At 34.0% G+C, this 24,665-nt stretch overlaps 1 protein-coding gene across 1 annotated transcript in view; it reads right to left on the bottom strand.

Annotated features, from left to right (window-relative positions):
- The window catches only part of LOC134534733 (fasciclin-2-like), a 108,136-nt gene that overhangs the window by 42,669 nt on the left and 40,802 nt on the right, over positions 1-24,665 (bottom strand). The window contains exons 7-8 of the mRNA XM_063373235.1: positions 17,896-18,082; positions 9,136-9,150 (exon numbers count right to left, since the gene is read on the bottom strand). Of these exons, the coding sequence (XP_063229305.1) occupies positions 9,136-9,150; positions 17,896-18,082 (202 nt within the window). The remainder of the gene's footprint in view (positions 1-9,135; positions 9,151-17,895; positions 18,083-24,665) is intronic.

The raw sequence follows: 24,665 nt of genomic DNA, 5'->3' as shown, positions 1-24,665 counted from the left end.
AAAAAACCTTTGGTTATTAACAATTTATACAGCTTTTATTAGAGACTTAGTTTAAACATGTTTGGAAACACGTAACAAGTTTAAATGTTTCATTTACTTTACACTAAATTTTTCATTTACACATCTGAACACAATGTGATAAGCAGCAACACTCACCTTACCTTACACAAAGTCAGTTATACAAGTAGCCAACACCCTTCATACATTAATACGTACACTTGACTACTTTCATTTGAACTTGAGATACATACTTTTCTATGCCTGGTAACCCATTACTATACTTCAATAAAAGCAATAATAACACAAAATATAATTAAAAATTTGTTTTACATTTATACCAAATATACTTTTTGTAATTTTTATGCATGTGCCATTTTTTTCAATCACTTCCTTTCTGAAAGTAAAATAAAATATATTTAAGTAGTTCAACACGAACTCTACAAGACATGATAAAATGCCACAACAAAAAATAATAATCACATTTAAATTGTTAAAACAGGCCAGTTAGCAATTTCAACCAGAAAAAAATTCTACTTTTAAACACTGAAGAAACAACACATACAACACAGTCGAGATGTTTACCATTGTTTTAAATGTACACCAATACCATCTGAACACTAAAATAATTACAAAAAAATATATTAGAAATAAAATAACTTTGCAAAAAAATGTTCCACGACTGGTAAAGAACCTGTGTTTGTTTATATTTTTATTGCATTGTAACACTGGGGAAGGTGCAATGAATTACACAACACTGCTCAATAGTGAACTAGTTTTGAAAAACCTGACACTAAATATTTAACCATGCATTGTAATATTGTAAAGTGTTCAACTTATGATTCAAAAGACTGATCAATAATTTTCAGAAGTCATACCCAACACCAGACCAACTGGAGCGATACAAAAGTGCAAATTGCTTAACACGTACTGAGCAATGGAGTGGCCACAGTGTGAGCAACAAGAGCTCGGAACTATAGCATTTATTCGTGACATCTCTTCTTTCATTTGAAACCAATTTGAGCTCCGTAGGACTATCCACTGCATCACAGCATGAGAAAGTTTGAAAGAAGGTAAATTGTAGGCCTTGAAACTTCAAAGGCCTGAAAACCAAGGACGAGAACACTAGGAATAAAACAAAGCACTGTCCGAAAATCCAGCTTTAAGTTATTTTTTTCATGGTGAAAACCTTATTTCAGTGGGCTATGGCTCTTAGGCCGGCGGCATGTTCAGAAGCACATGCCGCACCGAGCAATGATTGCTCAGGAATAAAATTATGTTTTTGGAAAATGTTGCTCAACATTGCTCTATTCCGAGCGATTGCTCTGCACCATTTACTTTAAAAACAGTCTCTTGTGCAGTTAAAAATTGTACTTTGCATACACAAACTTTTAAATGCTGGTAGTTTAATTTTTAAGACCTCATGTTACGACATTTACTATGAAGTAAAAGGCATCGGTTATTTTGAAATTTTTATTTAGTTTGCCATTTTTTTTTGTATTTTGAATTTATTACATATTGGTCAAATTTTTCATTTCTATTTAGGGTAATTATGAATTGGCAACTAGTTATTTTATCACACATCTGCCTGAGGAAATACTATTAAATTTCATGGTACATATTCATGAGTAAACATGGTCCCTACACTTTACAACCTTCTCCGCTCTGAAATGAGACATTCAAACTGCATGCAGTCATCTTGCAGCCTCAACTAAACTATCAACAGCTGACTGTTTCTACGCAACTGCGTACCTGCCTTGAAGCAGTCTTAATTTTGATCAATAATATGCATTAATGTACTATTTTAACAGCTCTGTACTTATGCATAAATATAACTGTTTTCTTAACAATAAATGAAAAATTCCTTCTTGCATATACTTGCAAAACCAAAGCCGTCTTAAATCACCTTTTCTAATGGAAGGAATTAATTGCTCAGCATTCACTTGTATGTGATCAAACATTTAGTCACCTGTGTATTTGTTTTTAATGTCTAAAGCGGTGACAAAATTATTTATATGCCTTAAAATTTACCACGTAATGTGAAATAGCAGGGACTTCATAAAAAAAATTAATTTCAACACTAAATTCATAGATCTATAAATGAAATGCTAATACAATACCCATGCTAAAGTTAGGAAATACAATTTTTGAATCATGCATAGATCATTCCAACCTTGCCAAATGTTAAATGCTATCGGAAGAAACTTTATTTACCATGCAGACCAAATTTAACTTGAACCAGAAAAATATCATTATATTTTATGCACAAAATTTGCTGCTTTGAACTATTTTTTAACTGTTTATATATGCATACACATGGAATATCAGCCCCTTCCCCCAAAATTATCAAATTGCTACACATTTTTACTTTAAGCAAAGTTTAAAATAAAAACTGCCACCATATAGTAAGCTTACTTAAAAGAATAGACATTATCCATATAGTAAGCTTACTTAAAAGAATAGACATTATCTACAGTTATGCGACACTTGCTAGATCATTGGAAAAAATACCCACAAAGAAACAAAACTTCACTGTACAATCACACAATGTACACCCTTTAATACAACATGCTTTTTTGTACATGGAAGGATTGTCTACAACTACACATGCAAATAAGCCACATTCTAAACACAGTCATCTATTCTACAACTGCTGTGATTTCATATCTCAGTCATGTTATCTGTGTTACAGAGAGTTCTTTACAGAGCTGTATAATTAAACAAGACTATGATAGTATGATAGTTTGTTTAGTTTGACCACTAAAAAAAAACCCAAACAAACAACAGGATTTGGAGTTACCGCAGAAACTGTACTGCAAATTTTACTATACACAATTTCTGTATTTGAGGAACTAGGATACACCAATAATTCTCTCTTCTAATTGCTGATGAATCAAACTCACAAGTACCTTTCCACTGTCACCTGTGTTCAAAAAGGATATGCTATGACAAAGTGACCAATTTAAATTTACAAAACTCTGACTCGCTGCAAAACACACTATGGAAGAGAAAATGATTATGTTCGTACTTCACTTACCCATCCCATGATTTTACACATTTCTATTCTGAATATTTAAAGTTAATGTGTGAACGAAAATATTTATAACAAATATTCTTAAAATAAAGAAACTGTGATATAAATATAATTCGAATAAAAATCTTATCGTCATCTTTAAGAGAGTTTTTACCGTAGGCGAATGAAAAAGTTAAGTTGAGAGGTAAAAAAAAGCCTTGGTATTATGCTCAGTTTCAATCAGATTGCACAGTTCACACACGGCACTCAAATGATGGCGCACGTTAAGAAACTTTCTTAAGTATGGTCAGCTCACTTTTTTATCAGTACACATTTTTTATTCTGCTGGCTGTGCACAGATGACTCTCTACATCCTGTCTTGCATGGTGCACTTGGCTATGCACAAGCTATTTACTATTTATTCACCAGAGGAAACCTACTTGAGGAAATATTTACCTTTTTGTTTTAAAAGAATGGTACTGAGATATTTAATGATTTAAAGACTTACAATAAAAAAATACAAACAATGCATTCTTAATTTTTATAAAAGATATTTAAATAACATGTTTATTATGGATTTTCACGTAATCCATTGTGAAATTAAAGGGCCTTAAAAACAATAAAATCAAATAAAGGACTTATTGCAAATGAACAATGTCCCATTTTCAAGCTAAAAAAAATCCTCATGTGGTAAAAAATTTAGAATCGCAAAGCATTTCCCCTTCCCATTTGAGTATATGTTATGCAATTAATATTTAAATGCCTAAATATTATAAAGTATGGTCTACAGAGACTTACGAAGAATGGCTAACTGTACTGTACTTACGCGCTTCGGTTTTACAGACGTCTCATTGTTTACAGCTTGTAAGTATTTGCCAAAAAGTATTTTTTTTGCTGTGCTACTTCAATCATTCAAGAGACTTAAAAATCAATGGGCAGGATGGACAAGCGAAGTTCAGCTATATGTACCAAAGTTTAATTATCCAAGTACAAACATGTTATATGTTGAAATAGAGTCAAAACACAAGTAGACTACCCTCTCTTTCAACAAACATCATTCTCATTATGGGTAGTTAATAAATGCAACCACCCAATACTGGCAACATTATTGTTGATATATTATAGATTGACACTAGTCAAATGAATTGAACATATTAATGATAAACATTTTTTTATAACTTTGAACAAAAAATTACAATACCATTACTATTTAACAATTGAAATAAGGTCAATCATTTAAAAAGTACTAGAAGCACAAAAACAATATTGTGGAAGGACATTTTCAAGTTGTACTGTAAATACCACTTTAAATTATATCACTCTTTATAATATAAAAATGTGTAGCAAAATATACAAGATGTTTATACAAGGAAATGATCATTGCACACATGATTTGCTGCAGCATCACTTTTTAGTTAACTCTATAATAAAAAAAGATGTTCACATAACGTTCAGTTACTTTGATGTGTCATACGTATTGTCTTTGTTTCGCATATAGTAAAGTTACGGATTGACAGGTAAGTTCTCTCCTATTATAGGTAATTGTTTTATATTTTCGCTCATTAAAACAAATTTTAATTTAGCATAAATACGTAAGGTGTTCTCCTGCTAATATCAGCCTAAAAAGAAAAATTGTTAGCAGTTCACAAAAAATGTTCTTGTTTACTACATTTTAGGCTTGTATTTCATATATTTAAATTTTATTCAGTATTCATAAAAAAATATGTCTTACATCATTTTCTACTGCCATACAGGCTTCATTTTCAGTGTCAAAGGATGAAATAAGACTTCTTATCTGCCACTGAGTAGAAACACACCTATGTTATAAATTTTTTTTATTAAAAAATAATTCCCAGTGTTACTTGTATTAACTGTAATTATATTTAAGTATATGAAATTCTACAAAATAAACCATTAATTAAATATATCATGACAAAACAACTGTCCTTAATTTACCAACAAAGAATTTACAATCATTAAAAACACAATTCTTTAAGTCAAGGAACTGTAACAAATACCTTTTAATGTATAAGCTTTATGATATATTAAGGGAAGCTCCAAACAAGTTATTCATAAGATGATGTTTATAAAATCAGATAGTAATAAGTGAAGACACCATGAATGAGCTAAATTATACCTATCTCGCTCTTAATAAATCCTTTGTAGACAAATAGGCAAAGATTTTTCTTAAAATACCCACAAATGTGGCTATTAAGTGTGAATATATATTGTTACGATCGCGCTTGGCTGCAGTGCATGGCATCGCCGCACTCGTTCGGCCTGTCTGCGCCCCCTTCCACCCGCATCCTCTCCCTGGTATCTCGTGTCATACTATCTCGCTACATCCTGACCGTTGCAGCGCGCACCTGCCTCAGATCGGGTTACTTAAAAGAGGCCGCACTGCGGAATAAAATGACTCAGACGCCTTTATCGGCGTTCTTAGAGCAGCCACCGCGTCCTTCGAGGACTCACGATGCGTTTCTGGGCATTTCGACGGCGAAGGTCGCGCGATATCTCGGAGACATGCCCGATTGTTCTGGATGGGAACCCAAGGGCTATTTAAGGAGGTTGGGCCGACCTTAGAGTCAGAGTCAGAGTGAGTTGGGAGGTCAGTGGGGAGTTCTCCCGCGGCGGAGTTTCCGGGCGATAGTGCCGCAGGTGCGGCAGAGTGGCGAAGTCCTTGGACGAAGGTTCCAGGGCAGGGAGTGAGTGAGTTCAGTGGAGTCGGGAGTTTCCGGGCGATAGAGTCGCGGGCGCGGCGGAGTCCCGAGTGAAGTGGCGAGCGAATCGTCGAGTGGGATCTCGGCGAAGGGTGTGACGGCGGCGGCGGAGTGCGGCGGCGGAGTGCGGCGACGGAGTCCCGCGGCGGAGACCCACGAGGGGTGCTGCAACGAGAGTTGCGCCGGAAGTGCGGCCCAGCGAGGTGTGTGAAACGAGTGACTGGGGAATTGACATTTCTTTAAGTGTAATTAATTATTTGCTAATTTTGAAGATTATTTGTGTCAAGTAGTGGTAGTAAATAAAACTGTGTGTGTGAAATAAAATCTATTAATTGGGCTATCCTTTACGAACCCGCAGGTGAATCGTAACTATATATATATATATAATTTTTAATGGAAAATCTACCAGGAAAATTCTTTTTGTTCAATACTATCACAAATTAACAGAGTAAACCGAGTATTTAAAATAGAATAGAAAGTTAATAAACTATACATTTCAACTAAACCAGGTGGAGGATTCCACTAGTTTTCTGCTATGTGCGAGAAGTGAAGGTGTAATGTTTGTTTCAACACTGACAGCACAAGTGGATGCCCAACACGGCTGGAATTAGGGTTCAGACATCTCAGCCAGTTTTCCAGCTTGCCTGATGCTACTCCTGCCCATCTAGTGAAGTTTATTCCTCCATGCCTTTCCATCCAACACCCCTCCCCTCTCTGCCCCGGCTGTATCTGGTGGCATTTTATCTACCATTGGGAAAACATGAAAGAACATCTCATAAGATGTACAGCTAACATTACTCTAAATGAACTCAAATAAAGAATTTCTCAGTAACACATGACTTGACATCTTTTAATTTTGTGAAAAAATAGAAGCCAAATTAAGGAAAAATAAATCTGATTGGGTCAGTTCTAAAAATAGTAGATGTAAATGATATAATGTAACTAAAACATATAATGTAATACAATCATATTTTAAATATATAAAGCAGGCCAAGATGGTACTTAATGAGAACAAAAGTTTATTTTCCCATAATGTAAAATCTGATGTAACCGCTAGCAGACAAATTCCACAGATTGATTTAATTCAGAATGAAAAGAATTGTTCAGTTCAATTTATGTGAACAGATTTATGATAATCTTATAGTCATTCCTTTTCGTAAAGCATTACTCTCATGATGGCTATGGTTGGTACGAAAAATATTTTTTTTTGCCATAAATGCACAGAAATCACAATTTGTCCCAGCATGACACTTCAAAGATACCTGTTTTAACTTTCATCCAAGACGAAACTGCATCTATGCACACACACATACACACACACTTCTCACGTTCATACAGGGAAGTGAACAAGTAGTACTTACACAGTATTATTTACACATTAACATTTTTGGCTCCGACTACTGATCACTTTACATGGAAGTTGTGACAAGTAGGCATCAACACACTCTCCTTCTGAACACTACCACATTTCTGCCAACATTCTTGTTCCCAAGAGACAATAACCTAGTGCAGTTAATTTTACACTTTGCATTGATGCACAGCATATTTGTCACTAATGCAAACCTCATTTGGTTCCTCTTCAAGTGTTGGATACACATGTACTTTTTTTCTTTCGGTCTATCACTTTATTTTGCACCACACGTTGGAAAGTAAACGACATGGCGAAGTAGGCGAAGTAAACGACATGTTTTGGATTCCGCAAGTTCAAGCATCTGTACAACTGTCACCATTTTACTACTGGAATTAGTTATTTTACACTTTTTTACACTAAAAGCATTACAAAAAACAATACTTTAAAATACCTTCACATTTAATCCGTAGTTTGTCGGTACACATTAGATGTGGACTTATGCTTTACAACCCATGAAGTATGTAATTGGAAAGCAATACAAAATCTAGCCAAAATACAAATATTAATAGGTTACTTAAATATTTCTAAACCAAACACTCTACAAAAGCTAAAACATTATTCAAAAAATTTTGCTGCTAAGATGTTTTGTTTTTATGTTTAGTAAATTAAATGCAGTTCAAATACAAAAAAACAATTTTTATTAAGAGTTATTTTAATTTTAACAAAGTGAATTCACACCTTGAAATTAACTGTGTGACTAGATATATTTCAAAATACTGAACCGGGCCCTTGTCACACAACTAATTACATACCTAATTAAAAAAAACAGCAAAATATTAAAACATAATTAATGGAAATCAGAGCATAAAACAGTAAAAATATTTATTCTTCCTCTATCGAACACATGCAGTAGCAAGGAATTCAAAACAAATTCAAATCAATTTCATTGAAGGAATAATTTGTATTCTCAGCATCCAAGAAATCTATAATAGCATAACATCTAAATGGGAATGGTTACAAATATGTATGTAAATTACTAAGATAACCAAAAATAAACAATAATTTTTTACTATATTCTATGTGAACTATCTTTTGATAATCAACACTAGAATATCTCACAAATAGCAACCAACAAAGTATTTCAGCAAGTATTTTCCGAAGAGCAAATTTTATATAACTGTAGATGCTGAAAATAAAAAATACATACACAATGCAAATAAACAATTTACAACCAACCATGGTCAAAATCTTTAACCAAAATTTAAAAAACTTAAATAATTGGAAGAAAAGCTTTTTTTTTTTTTTAAACTAAGTATAAACTGGTTGTGTGGTAAATCAATAAAGTAGGTTAATCCCAGAAATATTTCCTTCCAACTAACACTGTGTGGCTTTAACAAATAAAAAAATTACTTTCTAAGATTTGAGCAACAAATAATCAAATAAAAGATCTATGATTACACAGTTTGTTGAAATCCATATAGCTTAAATTTTCAAAAAACTGAACAGTAGCACACACATAAAAAAAAAATTCAGTTGACTACACTGACATCAAAGAACAAGTTTGTTATGTGATGTAACTTGCATGTTGTTACTCTCACAAAGTAACTTTCAAGTCACACTCTCTTTAGGAGATTCTTATTGGAAGTCCACACAGCAATTTGTACGGAATCCATTTCTCATTTATTTAGACTCCTCTCAGTTAAAAGTGCTATAAGAAAGTATGAACAACATGTCCACAAATTCAGAACATACAGGAAAAAAAACCTCAGCAACGGAATACGAGATGGCATCCAGTACTGTCCTAGCAACACGCAGATTCACAAACCTTAAGATTCATGACGTTCACAAAACGTAATAAATTTCCTACGCACAAATCCAGTTGACCCTTTTCCCACAAAACACACACATTAAATTAATATATACATAACTAGACTTAAGAGGTCCTTAGTGTTGGGGTCGTAGCAAAAGGTAGACAAAGGGAAGAACAGATAAGAGAACACTGCACTTTGAAGTGGTGGCTTTGGCTGTGGAAGACGACTGTTCACCATAATTACCTCGAGAACTCGGATCTAAACAAATGACCAAAAAAAAAATGCCAGGATAAGGATGAGGGAGGGCAGGAAGGACAAGAAAAAAAATATATTAACACGCATTTCACAGTAGCAGAAAACATGAACAGTTACTAAACACAAGCAAGGTACGAGACACTTTGGGACAGACAGCAAATTCCAGATTATCCCGTTACATATGTAGTGTCCAGGTTGTTCACACCATAGTATCAGCAGAAATAAAAATTAAAACTGGAATTTTTTATTAAATGGCTTCTATTAAGTACCAGTTTACGTATAAACCCAGAGGCTGAGGTTTTATTCATAAAAACCCCTCACGAAAACATAGGCTAGCCTGGTTCTGTGCACCAAGAAAAATTCTAGTAGACTAACATAACAAATAGCAATATTGAATAAATATACATACTTCACAGACAATAGAACCTAAAAATAATTTATGTTGAGTAATCACGTGTCTTGATCATCTTTATTTAATAAATTGCAGTAAAATCAATTACCATACTTTTTTTATCCGTTAAATTGGAGAAAAATTTAAACAGAATATTTGCAGGATAACCAACCTACAAAGAAAAGAATATGACGACTGAATCAGAGAGGATTCCATTACTTCTAAATGTCTACAATTCAGAAGGAAAAAAAAATCTAAGGGAATATACAATACAAATATTTATCTCTCATGTTGGTGTGCTTGTTTACACTTCAAAATATTTTCCTTTTTAAATGTAATGTTAACCTTAGTTGTGTCATAGATGTTAATACTTTCCTAGTTATATTCACGAATAAATGGAGACAAGAGAATAACATCCATTTTGGATACTTTATTTACCTCTATGCACTCTGGTGGCATGATACCACACTAGTAGGTTTGTTTAGACAATAGACACGTTGCACAAAACTGACTTTTTCGTTTTAGTTTTCCGTATAATTTACAATTATCTACCTGTAATTTGTGATTGTGTCAGAAACACACATATCTGCATATCGCATTCCAAAACAATAAAGAAAAACTCTTCTGTAAGTAATTATGACCTCAAGAGTTGTACACAATGCCCAACAAACAACTACGCGGCAACAAGCCAATATAGGTTATGAGAGAATAATTTGTGGTGATGAAGGAAGTAGAAAAGTGGATTTATGAAAATGAGATAGTAAAAGTACTTCTGATTCAGAAGAAAAATAAACTACTGTATTTACTCGCATATAGGTCGCCATCGCAGATAGGTCGCACCCATAATTTGAGGTCTTGAATTTGGTATTTAAGATTCCCCTCATATAGGTAGCACCGGTAATTCATTACACATACGCATTGCACCACAGTAAAAAAATTTAAAAAAAGGGCCGCAAATTGATGGAAATTTACCGTCAAAAGCGCGCCGTGCGCGGAGAAAGGTCATTGTACTCGGTCAGCTGCTGTTACGGCACGCCGGCTGGCTCTTTGTTCACTGAGCTGTGCATGCGCAGTACAACTCACTCTATGCTCCGCCCATCAGCAGCCAGCCAATAGACGCGAGCTTAGCGGAAAAAAATATAAGCTCCACCTCCCGTGTACCAGTTTTGTCCAGTTCTAATACCAGTTTATTGGTATATGTACCAGTTTTCTCGCTGCCGTGACATGTTCAAGTTTACGTTCATCTTGATGTCTTGATACCAATAATTAATTAATTACGATCCCCAGGAATAAATTGTTAGTTTAAAAAATATGCGTCAACTGTACAATACTTCCGAAATTATAAAATACGTATAAAACAGTTACCAAGACTCCGCTCATTTTATCTTGTGAAGTTTATCTCGTACCAGTATTTCGGCTGTAGCATTGCAGGCTACTGCCCTTCCCAATTGTTCGCTTTCTTTTTTTTTTTCTCTAGATAATAATTAATAACGGTATTTATTCATAATTTCAATAATAATGTTTCTTCATGATAAGAGATATTTTTTATGCTCATGTGAGCATGATTTAGTGTAGGAATGGACATGTAATTAAAAGCAATTCAGTTTATTTAATATTTAATTAAGATGTATGGAATGAGCCCTTAGGTTTTGTTTTTACTTGCTCAGTTTTGTAACCACGTTTTAGGTGATTTAACGTATGTATTTTAAATAAGGCTGGTAAGATTGTTTTTCAGAAATCGGAGGATTACACTTAAGAATTTTGTGACATGTAGTTTTATTGTTTGAAATGGATAAATTCTTATATGATTTAAAGAGCAGATTTGAAAACTTTCTGAAGAAGCAGGCAGGTGGTTGTTACACCGTCGGCAGACATAATTAATATGGTTTCATGCTTTTTAATGTAAATTATAATTATGTTTCTGTAAAGTAAGAAAGTCCCTAGACTGAATAATTGAAATATGGGCATGAGAAATGACGTTTTTGGAGTTTGAATGCAAGTTGTGAGTATTGCTTAGTTTTTCATATTGATACAAATGTATGGTAATATAATTTAAATCAAGTAAATGTTATAACATGGCCAGTGCTTTGTGGGTGATCTGGGCTGATGCAATAGCTGTTCCGAGTTGCGACACCTTGGCGCCAGACGCGTCCGGCGTGCGAGAGAGACAGAAAAGGTTGGACTTGAGAAATGCGTAGTAATGCTGTTGCCATGCGCCTGGATTGGCTGGCCCTTTCAAATATGAATTATGTTATTGGCTTAATATGTCGTCACCAGTCGTCATAGTCCCTCTGGTAAAAAGAGCGGCTGTGATTGGCTGAGAGGTCACGCAGCTGCCTATCCTGGAGAAGGCAACTGCGTCGCCTCGGAACTTCAGTCTTTGTCTGGCGAGGTACCATGGCGGTCACGTTTGGGCAGGGGCTCACAATTTAACAAATGATGTGAGTATGGAGAACTTCGCGGCTGTGGTCTGGGCATCACCTATGTAATATTTAACCTTTTTTGAACTTTTGGACTTTTCAATTAGAATTTATTCGGCCACAGTCGTAGGTAACGCCCGCAACGAGACTCTTTATTCTAAGTAGTCGTCGTTCCAAGGACGTAGTCCTTGGACATTGTACCGTGTGTGCATATGTAACCACGGGATTTAATAAGAATTATTATATTGCAATCAGTTTCGATAGGGTACCTCAGCCAGCTAACGTATTTTGTTTGAGTAGAATCGTGTGAAGATAAATGTTTGTGATAACTCTGTACTATGTTCAGAGCGGCAAGATGGCGGCCACATTGACCATGACCGTGTGGAACATTGAATAAATAATCTGTAAACATCCATCGTGTCCGAGAGACATTATTTCAACTGGTTAGCCTAACATACCAGGAATATTGGAACAGAGGAAGTTCCTGGCGCCCTTTATTTTGAAAGTGTAATATGTATGTGCATCCTCACTCCTAGAAATAATTCTGAGCTAGTCGGTAGGAGTGAGATGTAACACGGCTAAGTTGTGACATAAATACAGTATCAGAACTTAACAATCAGCCACGTTTATACATTCATGAGTTTACGTTTTTCCCTCGTGCATTTTAGATTGTCTCCTGCTATAATTACTCGGACTTTTACACGCCTAGGCTTAAATTATTACATGTTTGGAAATAAAAGCAACTTTTCATGTTATAAAATATGTACATATATTTTGCGATTTAAAATGTTCATTGCTGACTATAAACGTTAAGTTTTTCACGATGTTTTTAGGCCTACTAGCTAATCTTTTCTACTCTTAAAGTACCCACGGTATTTTCTGGTTGTTTATGGTTGTTACATGACGTAAATAGCGGGATGGATTCGATTTTTGAGATGTAATTCGCGTGAAAGTATTGTATTGGAGTAAATGGGAACTAAACGGGACCTGAAGAATATAGTGCAAATAACGGGAAAACGTAAATAACGGTAACGTAAATAAGGGGTTTCGCTGTATGTGTACATTGTAAATAAATTTGCCTATACCTATACAAACTTCTTTTTCACATTTTAAAGCAAAATATTGCAAAAAAAAAAATTCCCAAAAATTAAAAAAAAATTTTTTCACATATAGGTCGCACTTCATTTTTTCCCCATCAAATCTGTTAAATTTCCGCGACCTAAGTGCGAGTAAATACGGTAATTATTTTTCAGCAGAGGGGACATCCAAAAGTAGGATTGGCCTGACCTAGGTCAGCCTCTAATTAAGATTAGCATGGTAACTATTGTCAAGCTCAGAGCAAAAATTAATATTTCTGGTATGTGTAAAAATGGGAACACATTACCGATTATGTTCTCATGGTGTGCATTATCATTCACGTCTTTTTTTAACAATATAGGTATACATTCACTCATTAAGGTTCAAGTTTTTTGTAAGTTACGAAGATTGACTTTTTCCTTACTTCAGAAATGATCTACATTTCAAAACATAACAACCCTTAAATTCTGAACACTGTGGAAAGATCTCATTTTACTTACTGGATTGTGAAAAAATCTTGTCTGAGGCCCCAAGAAAAATATTACACTTTTTTATTAATTAGCTATTATTTTATCATTAAGGCTGACACACCGAGTAAAATTAATAAACTATTTCAATAAGGTACTGCTAATTAGTAAACAAAATTTTATGAAAAACCACATATCAACCAGATTGATGTCGTAATGATTACACCAATCCCTCACTATGCACAACTAATACATTTCTAAAATTGTTTGTTATTCAAAATTGTGTATTCTGAAGCATTTCTCTCCATAAATAGCAAGGCTAATTTAATTTATAATTTACTTAATGTGTTCCAAACAGTGTAGGAAAATATTCTTTACGTAAAATAAATGTTCAGAATAACACTCAAAGATTAATATTTCACACCATTTATCTCTATAAGCCTACCATCGGATACTTTGTATGACAAACACAACACTGCATAACGGGAGATAGGTGGTTATGTACCACCTGGGTGTGACAACTTACGATGCATCCTTTCCACGAACTTTACAAACCATCTTTTAGCAACAGTGAAACCGATATTACTGTTTGGATATTTTAATTTTTCAAACATTAAAGTGTGTATTTGCATAACACCGCTTGCTTCATACCAATCCTGTCAAGACCCGGATTTTTTTTGCCATGACGTCTAATAAATCTATGCTGCATGCACAAAAAAGTGTCCCATAACGCACATTGTCCCGTTACGATCATTGTACGCTTGCGCCACATATATCTCTCTTCCACTCAATTGGAACAACCATCGATTTGACTTTTTCAAGGCACATTAAACTTGAAACACTCCCATTCGTTTCCTACTTTTCCTATCATCGTCCTATCCTTAACGAAATAACACAGATTGGAAGAAGTTAAATAGCAAACATGTATAAAAGTTATAGTTAAAATAATCTCTTCGTTAAAGTAATAAACATTTGAATTAATGAGTGCAAATAAAAGTAAATTTATCAATTAAATTGTAGATTTCATTTCACTCCTTCTTTGTATCCATAAAAAATAGTGATAATTCAATAAAAATGAATCAATTTTATTAATAAAAGTATGCAATCATTTCATCAATGTTTGGTTATGACGTCACGTTAAACTACCATCCATAAACCAACTTTTCAGACAACCAATTTTTTTTCCATTGATTTAACAACCTTTTCCATGTGAATCATCTGTTCATTTCTGTTCCGGTATCTAATGTCAGATATATTCCCGCTAGTACAACCAACAGCATCAAACTTATGTGAACGTTTAATAGAGTCCTTATTTCATATGATTGTGTGCACAGTTGACTTGCTTAAAACTAAAAAGTGACCAACATAAGTGTGGCCTTCATGACAATCTGCACGCCATAATATGTACTTTAGTTTTGTCTCAAATACTTGAACACGATGCATTACGCTCACACTTGGAAGCCATGATTCCACAATGATTCCAACTGCAGGTGCTAGCGCACATACAGATACCGGCACACAAACAGGCAGACATGGCTAGTGTTTATGCAAGTTCCCTGCCACTGGCTAGACTTGAGTTCATCACGGCCCGGTCTGTGGCCGGGCGACAACGGCACGGCACAGCGGCATATGCAGGACATAAAAACATTTGGTCCTCCTTTACACACCATAGTCAGACCTGCACGCGCATCTCTTCCCCCTTTGTATGGCTAACTGTATGCCATGGCACATCTGTTGTCTACCGAGTCGGAAGTCTACTTTAGTACTAATTAAACCAACAAATAATGGCTTTAGTAATTAAATTTAAATATGTAAGGATTTTAATGATAAAATGATAATGCATAAATGAAAATATAAATGATAAAACACTGCCATACACGAAACCCAGCAGCCTCATTATCAACATGTCACCAAATGACTGATTTACATTTTTCATTGGAAACACAAAGATGTTAAGCAATGAAACACTTATATTTAATTAGGTGCAGGTCAAAATTTGAGAGAAATGTGACCACTAAACTGCTTGCTTACAACTCCCGGCAATACTTTCTTGTGTTTTTCTTTCCTTCATTCAGGATTTAAATGTTTTATATCATTCAAATTTTTTAGAGATCTCAAATGGTAATTTTAAGATCATTTGTTTCAAACAATTTATTTTGTAATTAAAATGCTGGGCGACAGTTGGATATAAACATTTATACGAATTTGAATGTGTATTCTGATTCCTGGAAAGCTTCCAAATACATTAACTTTTTACACAGTTTGAAATTTTCATACAAATTTACTTAAATTAATTACATTAGTTTCTACCTACCATGCCAAGTAAATGAAATATGTAGCACAGAAATATTTAATATAGCTGAACTGAAAAGTTAACTAATATAAATAAAATACAAAGCTTTATTATTTTCATATGTAAATATACTACAGTGGAAATTCTTTACAAAGTACTTTACTACAGTGAAATTCTCATTATTAAGTATTTGATTGCACCAAAAAATTTGACACTTCCTTTAAAGTGGTTATCTCGAGGGGTTTTGCCAGTGTCACAATGTTGTAATTGGTTAGATCTATAGATTTCAAACACTAGAATGGATGGATACATTAAGTATATTGTTATGAGAAAATTTTTTTATGAGAATAATTAAACTGATATTCATACATATTAAAAAACTTAAGAAAACATGGAAAAAATCTAGTAGGAATGTGAAAAAGAACATTTTTTCCCTTTAGGTGTGGTGTTCTACAATTTCTTTAATTTTTTCTTCGTGCAATATAATTGACAATTGTGAATGGTGTCATTGCAGCAGCAAAAACATTTTGCCATGTCATACTTCATGCAGAGATGGACAGCGTTTAGATTTTCAATTTTGTGGCAATAATAATGATAGGTGCACAAGTAGCATATTTTAATGTTGAGTCGAGTACGTAATAACTCATGTATTTTAGAGTCAAGTAATCAGCAATTTTTTTTTTGCAATTTTCTTCTAAGCTCAACTAACAGAAAAAAGTGGCACAAACATACATAATGTATCTTTTTTTTTTTTTAACTCTTATAATGTTGACTGCTTAATAGCCTACAGTACCTACCTACAGTATTTATATCTACCAACTGTATATTTCAATGTAAGTTAGCTATTCAAATATTCATTGCAAAAAATTTGTTAAGCAACTAGTACATATTAATATAAGAATATAATTTTTTTAAATTCATCCCCTTATGGCTTTAAATAATGGATGAAAGTTTGTTCGGAAGTTTGTCATTTTGAAGTTAGAAATATGGAAATTTGTGTTTAGGCTTTTATTTATAAATAAATGTCAGTTGTATCAGCAATTTTGGCAATTCTTCAAAAATGATAAAGTACTTCCTCATCATGCACACAGCCAGTCTTTATATATTCCGTAAAGAAAAAACATTGTCACTTACACCACTGAAATGCTGCATCCTCAACAGGTAGGAACAACCGGAGGAAATAAAAGTATCAAAACCATAAGATACTATTTTGTGTTATTTCTCTTTCTTCAAAAACATAACGGGCATAATGTTAAACTTTTTAAATGTGAGAAGAATATTTTACGTAGTGTGGATTTTTAATGCAAGACTAATAAAACTAGTTTGTAATTTTTAAGTCATAGTTTGAAGAACATTATTTTGCCTAAAACCGTAGAAACCAAGGTGGTGTCTTTTGGTTCCTATCGATCTTCCATTAACTTCTTGCAGTAGTTTATGCATTAGCTGTTTCTACTCCTACTTTTAACTGTAAAAAAGACAGTAACCTTGTAAACAAGCTTAATTAATATTCAAATTTTAATTGTAAATTAGTAATGATATAAAACTGTTACATAAGTGTATTAAAAAAACATCAATAATAAGTTCTATTGTGAAGTAAATATGTACCTACTACCGAGAAAATATGAGTATTGATGACAAAATCCCTACTTTTTATATTGTGCCCACCGAGTTAGTTATGCCTGCAATTTAAGGGAACGATGTTTTCATACGTTATATTGACTGTACGTATATTAGGGCCACAAGAGTATTCACAGTAAAGGATTTATCACTTTATAATTTATATATAAATTTTCAGATCACTGTGTTTCACATTTAATTTAATAACAGTACATTTAATAACATTTTCTTCCATTACTAAGCTCCAAAATTTACTGAGTTTTTTTTATTTACTTTTTAATGAGATTTCACTGTGAAATAATTTAAGTAAAAAAAATTATAATTAACAATAATTTAAATAAACAATTTTTATTATTAGATTGACCTTGTGCTTTCATGCACTTGATAATTTTTATAGTAACTTCAAATGATAAACAGGAAGGTCACAGTTCAAAACAACATTTAAGTTTAAGATGGCACACCCATATCATGTAGTTCACTCACCCATAGCAGTCTTGATGACAATCTGTCCTGGTTTGCTGTATCCAATGTTATTGTGGGCTCTGAGCTCCACCTTGTAGTAAGTATCCGACTGCAAACCAGACAGCAGAAACGACGTGCTGTCCTCGAACTTCCTCTCCACGGACTTGCATTCTCCACTTTCGGTCCAGACGTCGTTCACTCGGCGAGCCTTGAACCAAACACCTCTTGTGAAACAATCATCGACACTTGCAGCGCAATCAGTCACATACCCATGCAATGAAAAAGATTAAGTCCTGTGCACATTATAATAAAAGAAATAATTTTGCAAGTTTAGTTTTAATAGTTACACTGCAATTTCCATAACTGGACATTTCACGCTGATGATGCAATAGATTGAAATTCTTTTAGCATTAATTTAAAAATAGTTTTGTGTGGCTTGTAAATATAAAGAAATTATCATTACCAGAAAAAGTAAGTAATCAAATAATATATCCTCTTTAAAAAAAAATTGGGACATAACTGAATATTAGAGCTGTGCCGATACAAATCGGCAGAAGCTGATTTTGCCGATATTTAGTTGAACTGGTGTTACTGCAGATTCACGATCCACTTGTTCATTTTTGGCCGATATTATTGAAAAATGAAAGTGCCTGTCATAAAAAAAAAACCCACACGTACCCTTTTCACTTTCATACTACTACATACTTTGAACTCACATCATTTCTTAGCTGTGTGTGCCAGCTGTACATATAAAACTTAAATCATCGAAAGTTTTAATAACGTTCTTGAATCTAATACATTGTAAATAAATATATCACCAGCACAATAAAGTTTGATTACACAAACCTACATTATTTAGACAATGGCTACCACTACAAACAACGGAAAATACCTACTGCTTAATTTAACTGCAATGAAATGTTCTTTATGTCATGACACACAAATTTATTTTATTAACATACATAAAGTTTTTAAAATAGAATAAAAAATAATAACCAAATAATAATATAGTACTTCACATAACGTGAATTACCTTTACTGTTTCCCGTGCAAAGAGACCACATGAAATGCATTTCCTTATAAATGTTTGGTACCGTAAATTTTCGTCGCTGCATGTGTTAAGATGTTAATTCCCGTTCTTGAATTGTAAGCATGTACGAAGACTCGCAATTTTGCACATTTTAAATTCATATTTTGAAACTTCGTTGTTTGTGAATCAATATATTTCAGTTATCTATTATTAAATAATCTTATTTTATATCATTACATATTAAATAATTAAATTTTCCAGCCTCCATTAGTAAATTCATGTTTAAATAAGCAACTAACGGGTCATCAACAAACAAATGAAAACAAGCTAAAAATATGAGAGTTAAAAAAAGAGAGGTTATGTTCCGTATACAGTGACATTCCGTTACAACATACTTCAGAATAACGTATCTTTCAGTTCAACTTATGATTTTAAATTCCCGTTCAAAACACCAATGTAAACAAAGTAAAAATATTTCACTTTAACATTAAAAACGTATCCTACCTTTCAATACAACGACCATTATTTTCCAGTTATCAGGAAAATTTTACATAATTTTTACTGTGTTTGCCCAGGGGTTCTTTAATATAAATGTACATTATGGTTAATTTTTTCACTTTCAAGAATCATTAACAAGTATAAAACGTAAAACACTATCTCAACGATTCATAGAATCATAGTACAGTATAAAGCACCATTCTTCCTCCTCCATGGATCACACACTTTAGTGCACGAGACAATCTAAACATTGACTGCTGTCTCGCCATTCTTCAACACAATTGTTTCTAGCTGCGCCATCTTTTGGTTATTTGTAGAGCACGTTTTAAAGTTTTAATTAACGCAGATACAAACGTTAAATAAAAATTATATTTTAACATATACGAAATAGAAAATCCAATAATGTTAATTTATGCAGGTTGAGTTTTGAACTATTTGGTGTCACAACATGGCCGACACGCTTTAATTGTTTTGCCATGAAGGTCGGAATGTTGCCTGGCACAGCCATGCTCGCGACGCGCGCTACTAGTGCGGCGCTATGGTTATCTATGGATGCGAGGTTTGTTTACGTTGGACGTGGCGTGAGGCAAACAATATTGTTGATTGAATATTTTAATCAGGATGGTTGGCCAAAAAGATAAAAAGAAACACAAGCAGTTCACTTAGAAGGAAAAAGTGTAAATTTTAAAAGAAGTTGACTACGGCAGGATAAATGCAGATGTGGCACGGTCGTTTGTTTTGGTACCCACTACACTGTCAACAATAATAAAAGATCGCGAAAAAATTATTAAACTGTACGAACAGTCATCTTTATCTGCTGGTCGCAAGAGATTTCGCCTCGGAGATAACAAGGACCAGGAAATTGCGCTGAACAACTGTCTGAAGGATACGAGGGCACAAAAAGTTCCAATCACAGGACCCATGTTGCAGGCTAGAGCAAAAAATTTTGCTTTCTTGATGGATATCAAAGATTTTCAGGCAAGTTATGGTTGGCTTCATCCATTTCGTGAACATGGAATTTCATGGAACGTTGTGTCTGGGGAAGAGAAATATGCTAATACGGCAGTTGCAGAGCAGTGGAAAGTCGACAAATTGAACGGAATTCTAGAGTTCTATTCTGATATATTTAATGCCGATGAGACAGCATTTTCTTACAAACTTCTACCAAATAAAACTATGGCATACAAAGGAGAGAAGTGTACAGGTGGGAAGAAATCGAAAGAGAAGTTGTCACAGTATTATGCTGCTGCATTGCAACTGGAACCACTAAGTTACGTCCTTTAATCATTGGCAAATTCAAAAATCCAAGATGCTTTAAAGGTGTTGCATCACTTCCAGCTGACTGTCAGCAACACAAAAGCATGGATGTGAAAAGATTTATTTTCTAAATGGCTAGTTGAGAATGATAAAGAAATGCAAAGGAAACAGAAAGATCATCATTCTGGTTGACAACTGTGATAATGTTGATGTGCGACTTGAAAATGTAACATTAGAATTTCTTCCTGCGAACTGCACTTCCGTGTTGCAGCCTTTAGATCAAGGCATCATCCAAAATGCAAAAGTACATTTTCGGAAGCAGCTCGTTGAGAGAATTTTGATTAACATCAGGTGTAATTTGCCTACAAATGTCAATGTCCGTCAAGCCATTCAACTTATAACAGGTGGTTGGTAGAATGTTAAGAAAGAGACAATAGCCAATTGTTGGAGGAAATCTGGCATCATAAAGACAAGTGATGACAGCAGTGATAGTTTTTCTATGGACCAGGCAACCACAAGGTCTGTAAGTGATGCTGTTGCTGGTGATGATATCTCACCAGAATTTTGGCAAGTGTCAAGTACTTTGCGAACTAGACAAAATTTCTTTTGAAGACTATGTAGCTATTGATTGTAATGTTCGACACTACACAACAGTTGACTAATGCAGAAATAGTAAACGAAGTGATGCAAGCAGCAGTCAGTGAATCTTCAGAAGATGAAGTTGAAGAGGAGCCAGTAACTGCAAAAGAAGCCATGATGTGCTTTGAAAAAATTTCAGCATTTCTTGCAAAAACAGAAAATGTTCCCATCTATGTAATGGAATCCATGCACAATGTTGAACAGTTTGTGCAACAAACACTTACAAAACACACAAAGCAAACTAAAATTTCTCATTTTTTCAAGAAGAATAATACATTATTCTTGCTTAGAAGAAAGGCCAACTCTTGTTTGAAGTGTGTTTATGTGAAGAACTATCAAAATCCATAAAAAAAAGTGGTCATACCTAAACTTTATGGAATTTCTTGTTTATCTGGGTTTTTTTTTATGTTGAAATTAATTTTTTGTACATGCTGTATTATACAAACAACTTTCTCCAGTGATTCTTCAAATATTTAAGGTAAGTATTTTCAGGGAATTCTATCCCAATAAATGTACTTATCTGCAAAATAATTTAACCCATTTGCCATTTTGTGTTCAACATATATAAATTTTGCATATGTAGGCCTAGAATTTAGGCTACTGTATTAAGTTCAGTAATTTTTTTTAAATTCTTGTTTTACAAATATTTGCTTCCAAGCTAATGTAACATTTGATCCCCTACCACCTTATTTTTAAAAATTCAAAAATACGTACTATGTTTTAAAGGTAAATATATAAATTTTCAGAATAAAGTACTTTCATTAATAAGTATAAAAGTTGAGGCTTTATTGATGTACTTTATAACGAGATTCTACTGTATAACAATTTAATTAAAACACAATGTGGCTTCACTAAGGTAAAATAGAAAAGCATAGACTGAAGTTTTAAACCACATGAAGGTTAGTTAAATTTTGTTTTATGTACTCATTACTCGCTGTTTGTGAAGGAACCATTAAGAAAAACGTTCCAGAATTAATTGGGCAGCCATCCAAGTCAGATGTGGATTGTGAATGCTGCAATTATTTATAACTCCCAGTTTATCAAATTATCGGAACTGTGGTAACAAAAATCATACAAGTTTTACACATTAATAATGATAATGAAATTGTTCAAATTTCATTAACAAATGTGCAGAACTTAAAATTGGTGCAAGATAATTACCAACAATTTTTAAGTGTCTTCAATGAATGGATAGGGCAATGCTGCAAATTATGAAAAAAAAGTATATAATATCATCAAGAAAGTAAATTTATACCACACAATGAGGAGACTTGGCGCTGTGACTAGCGAAATACGACAGGGCAGTTCTACCAGAAGAATACCAAATGAGAAGGTTCTTAAGCCAAATGTCACCTTTATCCTCATTGGTCAGCAACTAAACAGATTAAAAGAAGAACTATTTTTTTTTCTTATTTGATTACTTCTAGGCTGTCAGTACATCAAATAAAGTCATGAAACTTGTCTCAAGATTCAACGTTCTTAAAAGTAGTAGGTGCAAGTTTCCCATACGTCACTTGAAAATAATATATGATGTTTTTACTAACACAGTGGCAGAAGGATGAATATTAGGGCTGTACGGGATAGGTAATTTTGGTTCGGGAAAAATTCGGGCGGGAAGCTATGATTTCCCTCGGGAAATGGGACGGGAACGGGAATTATTTAAAAGTGCAATTTGTATCCAAGCAAATTTATTTATTTAAAAAATGGGCTATCAAAACCATATCATTTTAACTTTTAAAAGCCATAGTATTAAAATAAAAATTTTGAAAAAATAAACAATACTATGAAATGCCTCCATTTTCGTGTATGAACACCAGTTCCTCTGTATGTTCTGAGGTAAGGGACATACGCTTGGGGGATACAATGTTCCCAGCAGAAGAAAACACACGTTCACTTGCTGTTTCTGTTGCAGGGATGCCTAAATACTGCATTGCAACTTTACACACGTTAGGTAACGCATCTTTTCCTTTTTCTCTCCACCACTTTAGGGGATCATCACTTCTTTGTATAACAGGCATACTGAAATAGCAATCAGTTTCTGATGACATGATCTGGTTACTTGATTCGCTCTCAGCAAGTTCGTCAAAAACACTCCAGAGAGAAGTAGAACTCTGTGCCAACTCACTGGTACCTGCAGTTGTTACTGAAAGAAAAAGAAACACCACATTCTTACACAATGCTATAGTGGCTTTTGTATAAATAAAATAACTAGGCCTACAAATAAATTAAACAATACCTGGTTGTGCCGTTGCCTGTGTGATTTCTTTTACTTTTTTATCCAGGTGGTTACGTGCCAAAAGTTTTTCTTCCGTTGGAATTACAACAGCCTTAAACCTCGGGTCTACTAACATTGCAGTATAGTATGGCTCTTTTCGATCGTAGCATGGAAATCGTGCTTGGAGAGCCAGAAGTACCTCATTTGCAAACTCCCATCCCTGTTTTGCATTGGTGTTGATGTAGGCCTTCAGACAATTTTTTAGAGAAAAAATGACCGGAATGACCATTGATGCTGATGGTGAACGTTCACCACAAAGTTGGGTTGTAGCATCATACAATGGTTGCAATATATTAATGTAAGAGCCAATAAGGTTCCATTCACTCAACTGCAGATTGTCCATGTTCAGTGTTGGTAAGTGACGAGAAAGAGGTATCTTGTTGTCAAACAATCTCTTCAGCATTAAAAACTCTGAATTCCATCTTGTCTGACAGTCTTGAATCAAGTTTAGTACCGGCAGATCTAGTTCTTCTTGAATTCGATGCAACTGTTCAGTTGCTCGCGCACTGTGTTTGTATCGTCCAACAATAGAACGTGACTTTTTCAGTACCTCTTTGATCTCACATGTTACTTTAACAGCATCTTGCAATACAAGCTGCAGTGTATGTGCAAAGCACTGCAGCTGCGTAAACTTAAGTTTGCATAGCGAAAGTCCCAACTTAAGGTTTCGTCCATTATCACTCACAATGTACATGTCCACTTTGTCCCCTGCATTTTCTAAGTCCCATTCATTGAAGCACTCTACTAGTTTCTCACTAATTGCTTCACCAGTGTGTCCACCAGGAAAGCTGTAACACCCTAAACAGTACTTCTTCATGTCAAAATCTTCAATAAAATGACATGTCAGCGACATGAATGCTTCGTTGCTAGCAGATGTCCACAAATCACAAGTGAATGATAAAGAAGCAATTTTGGATAAACTTATTGCATTGGCAATATGTTCAGACATTTTTGCCTTTGTTTTGTTGTACAGTTCAGGTATTACTCTTCTTGAAAAAGTGTTACGAGATGGCACTGAATAAAGTGGTTGAGCTATTTTAAGGACTTTTTGAAATTTATGATTTTCCACTGTACTGTATGGCAACATAGCAT

Source organism: Bacillus rossius, chromosome 8 (genome assembly GCF_032445375.1).
Source record: "Bacillus rossius redtenbacheri isolate Brsri chromosome 8, Brsri_v3, whole genome shotgun sequence".
In the NCBI taxonomy this organism is placed as follows: Eukaryota; Metazoa; Arthropoda; class Insecta; order Phasmatodea; family Bacillidae; genus Bacillus; species Bacillus rossius.
Note: the sequence above shows the minus strand (reverse complement) of the source record. Positions and strands in the feature narration are given on the sequence as shown.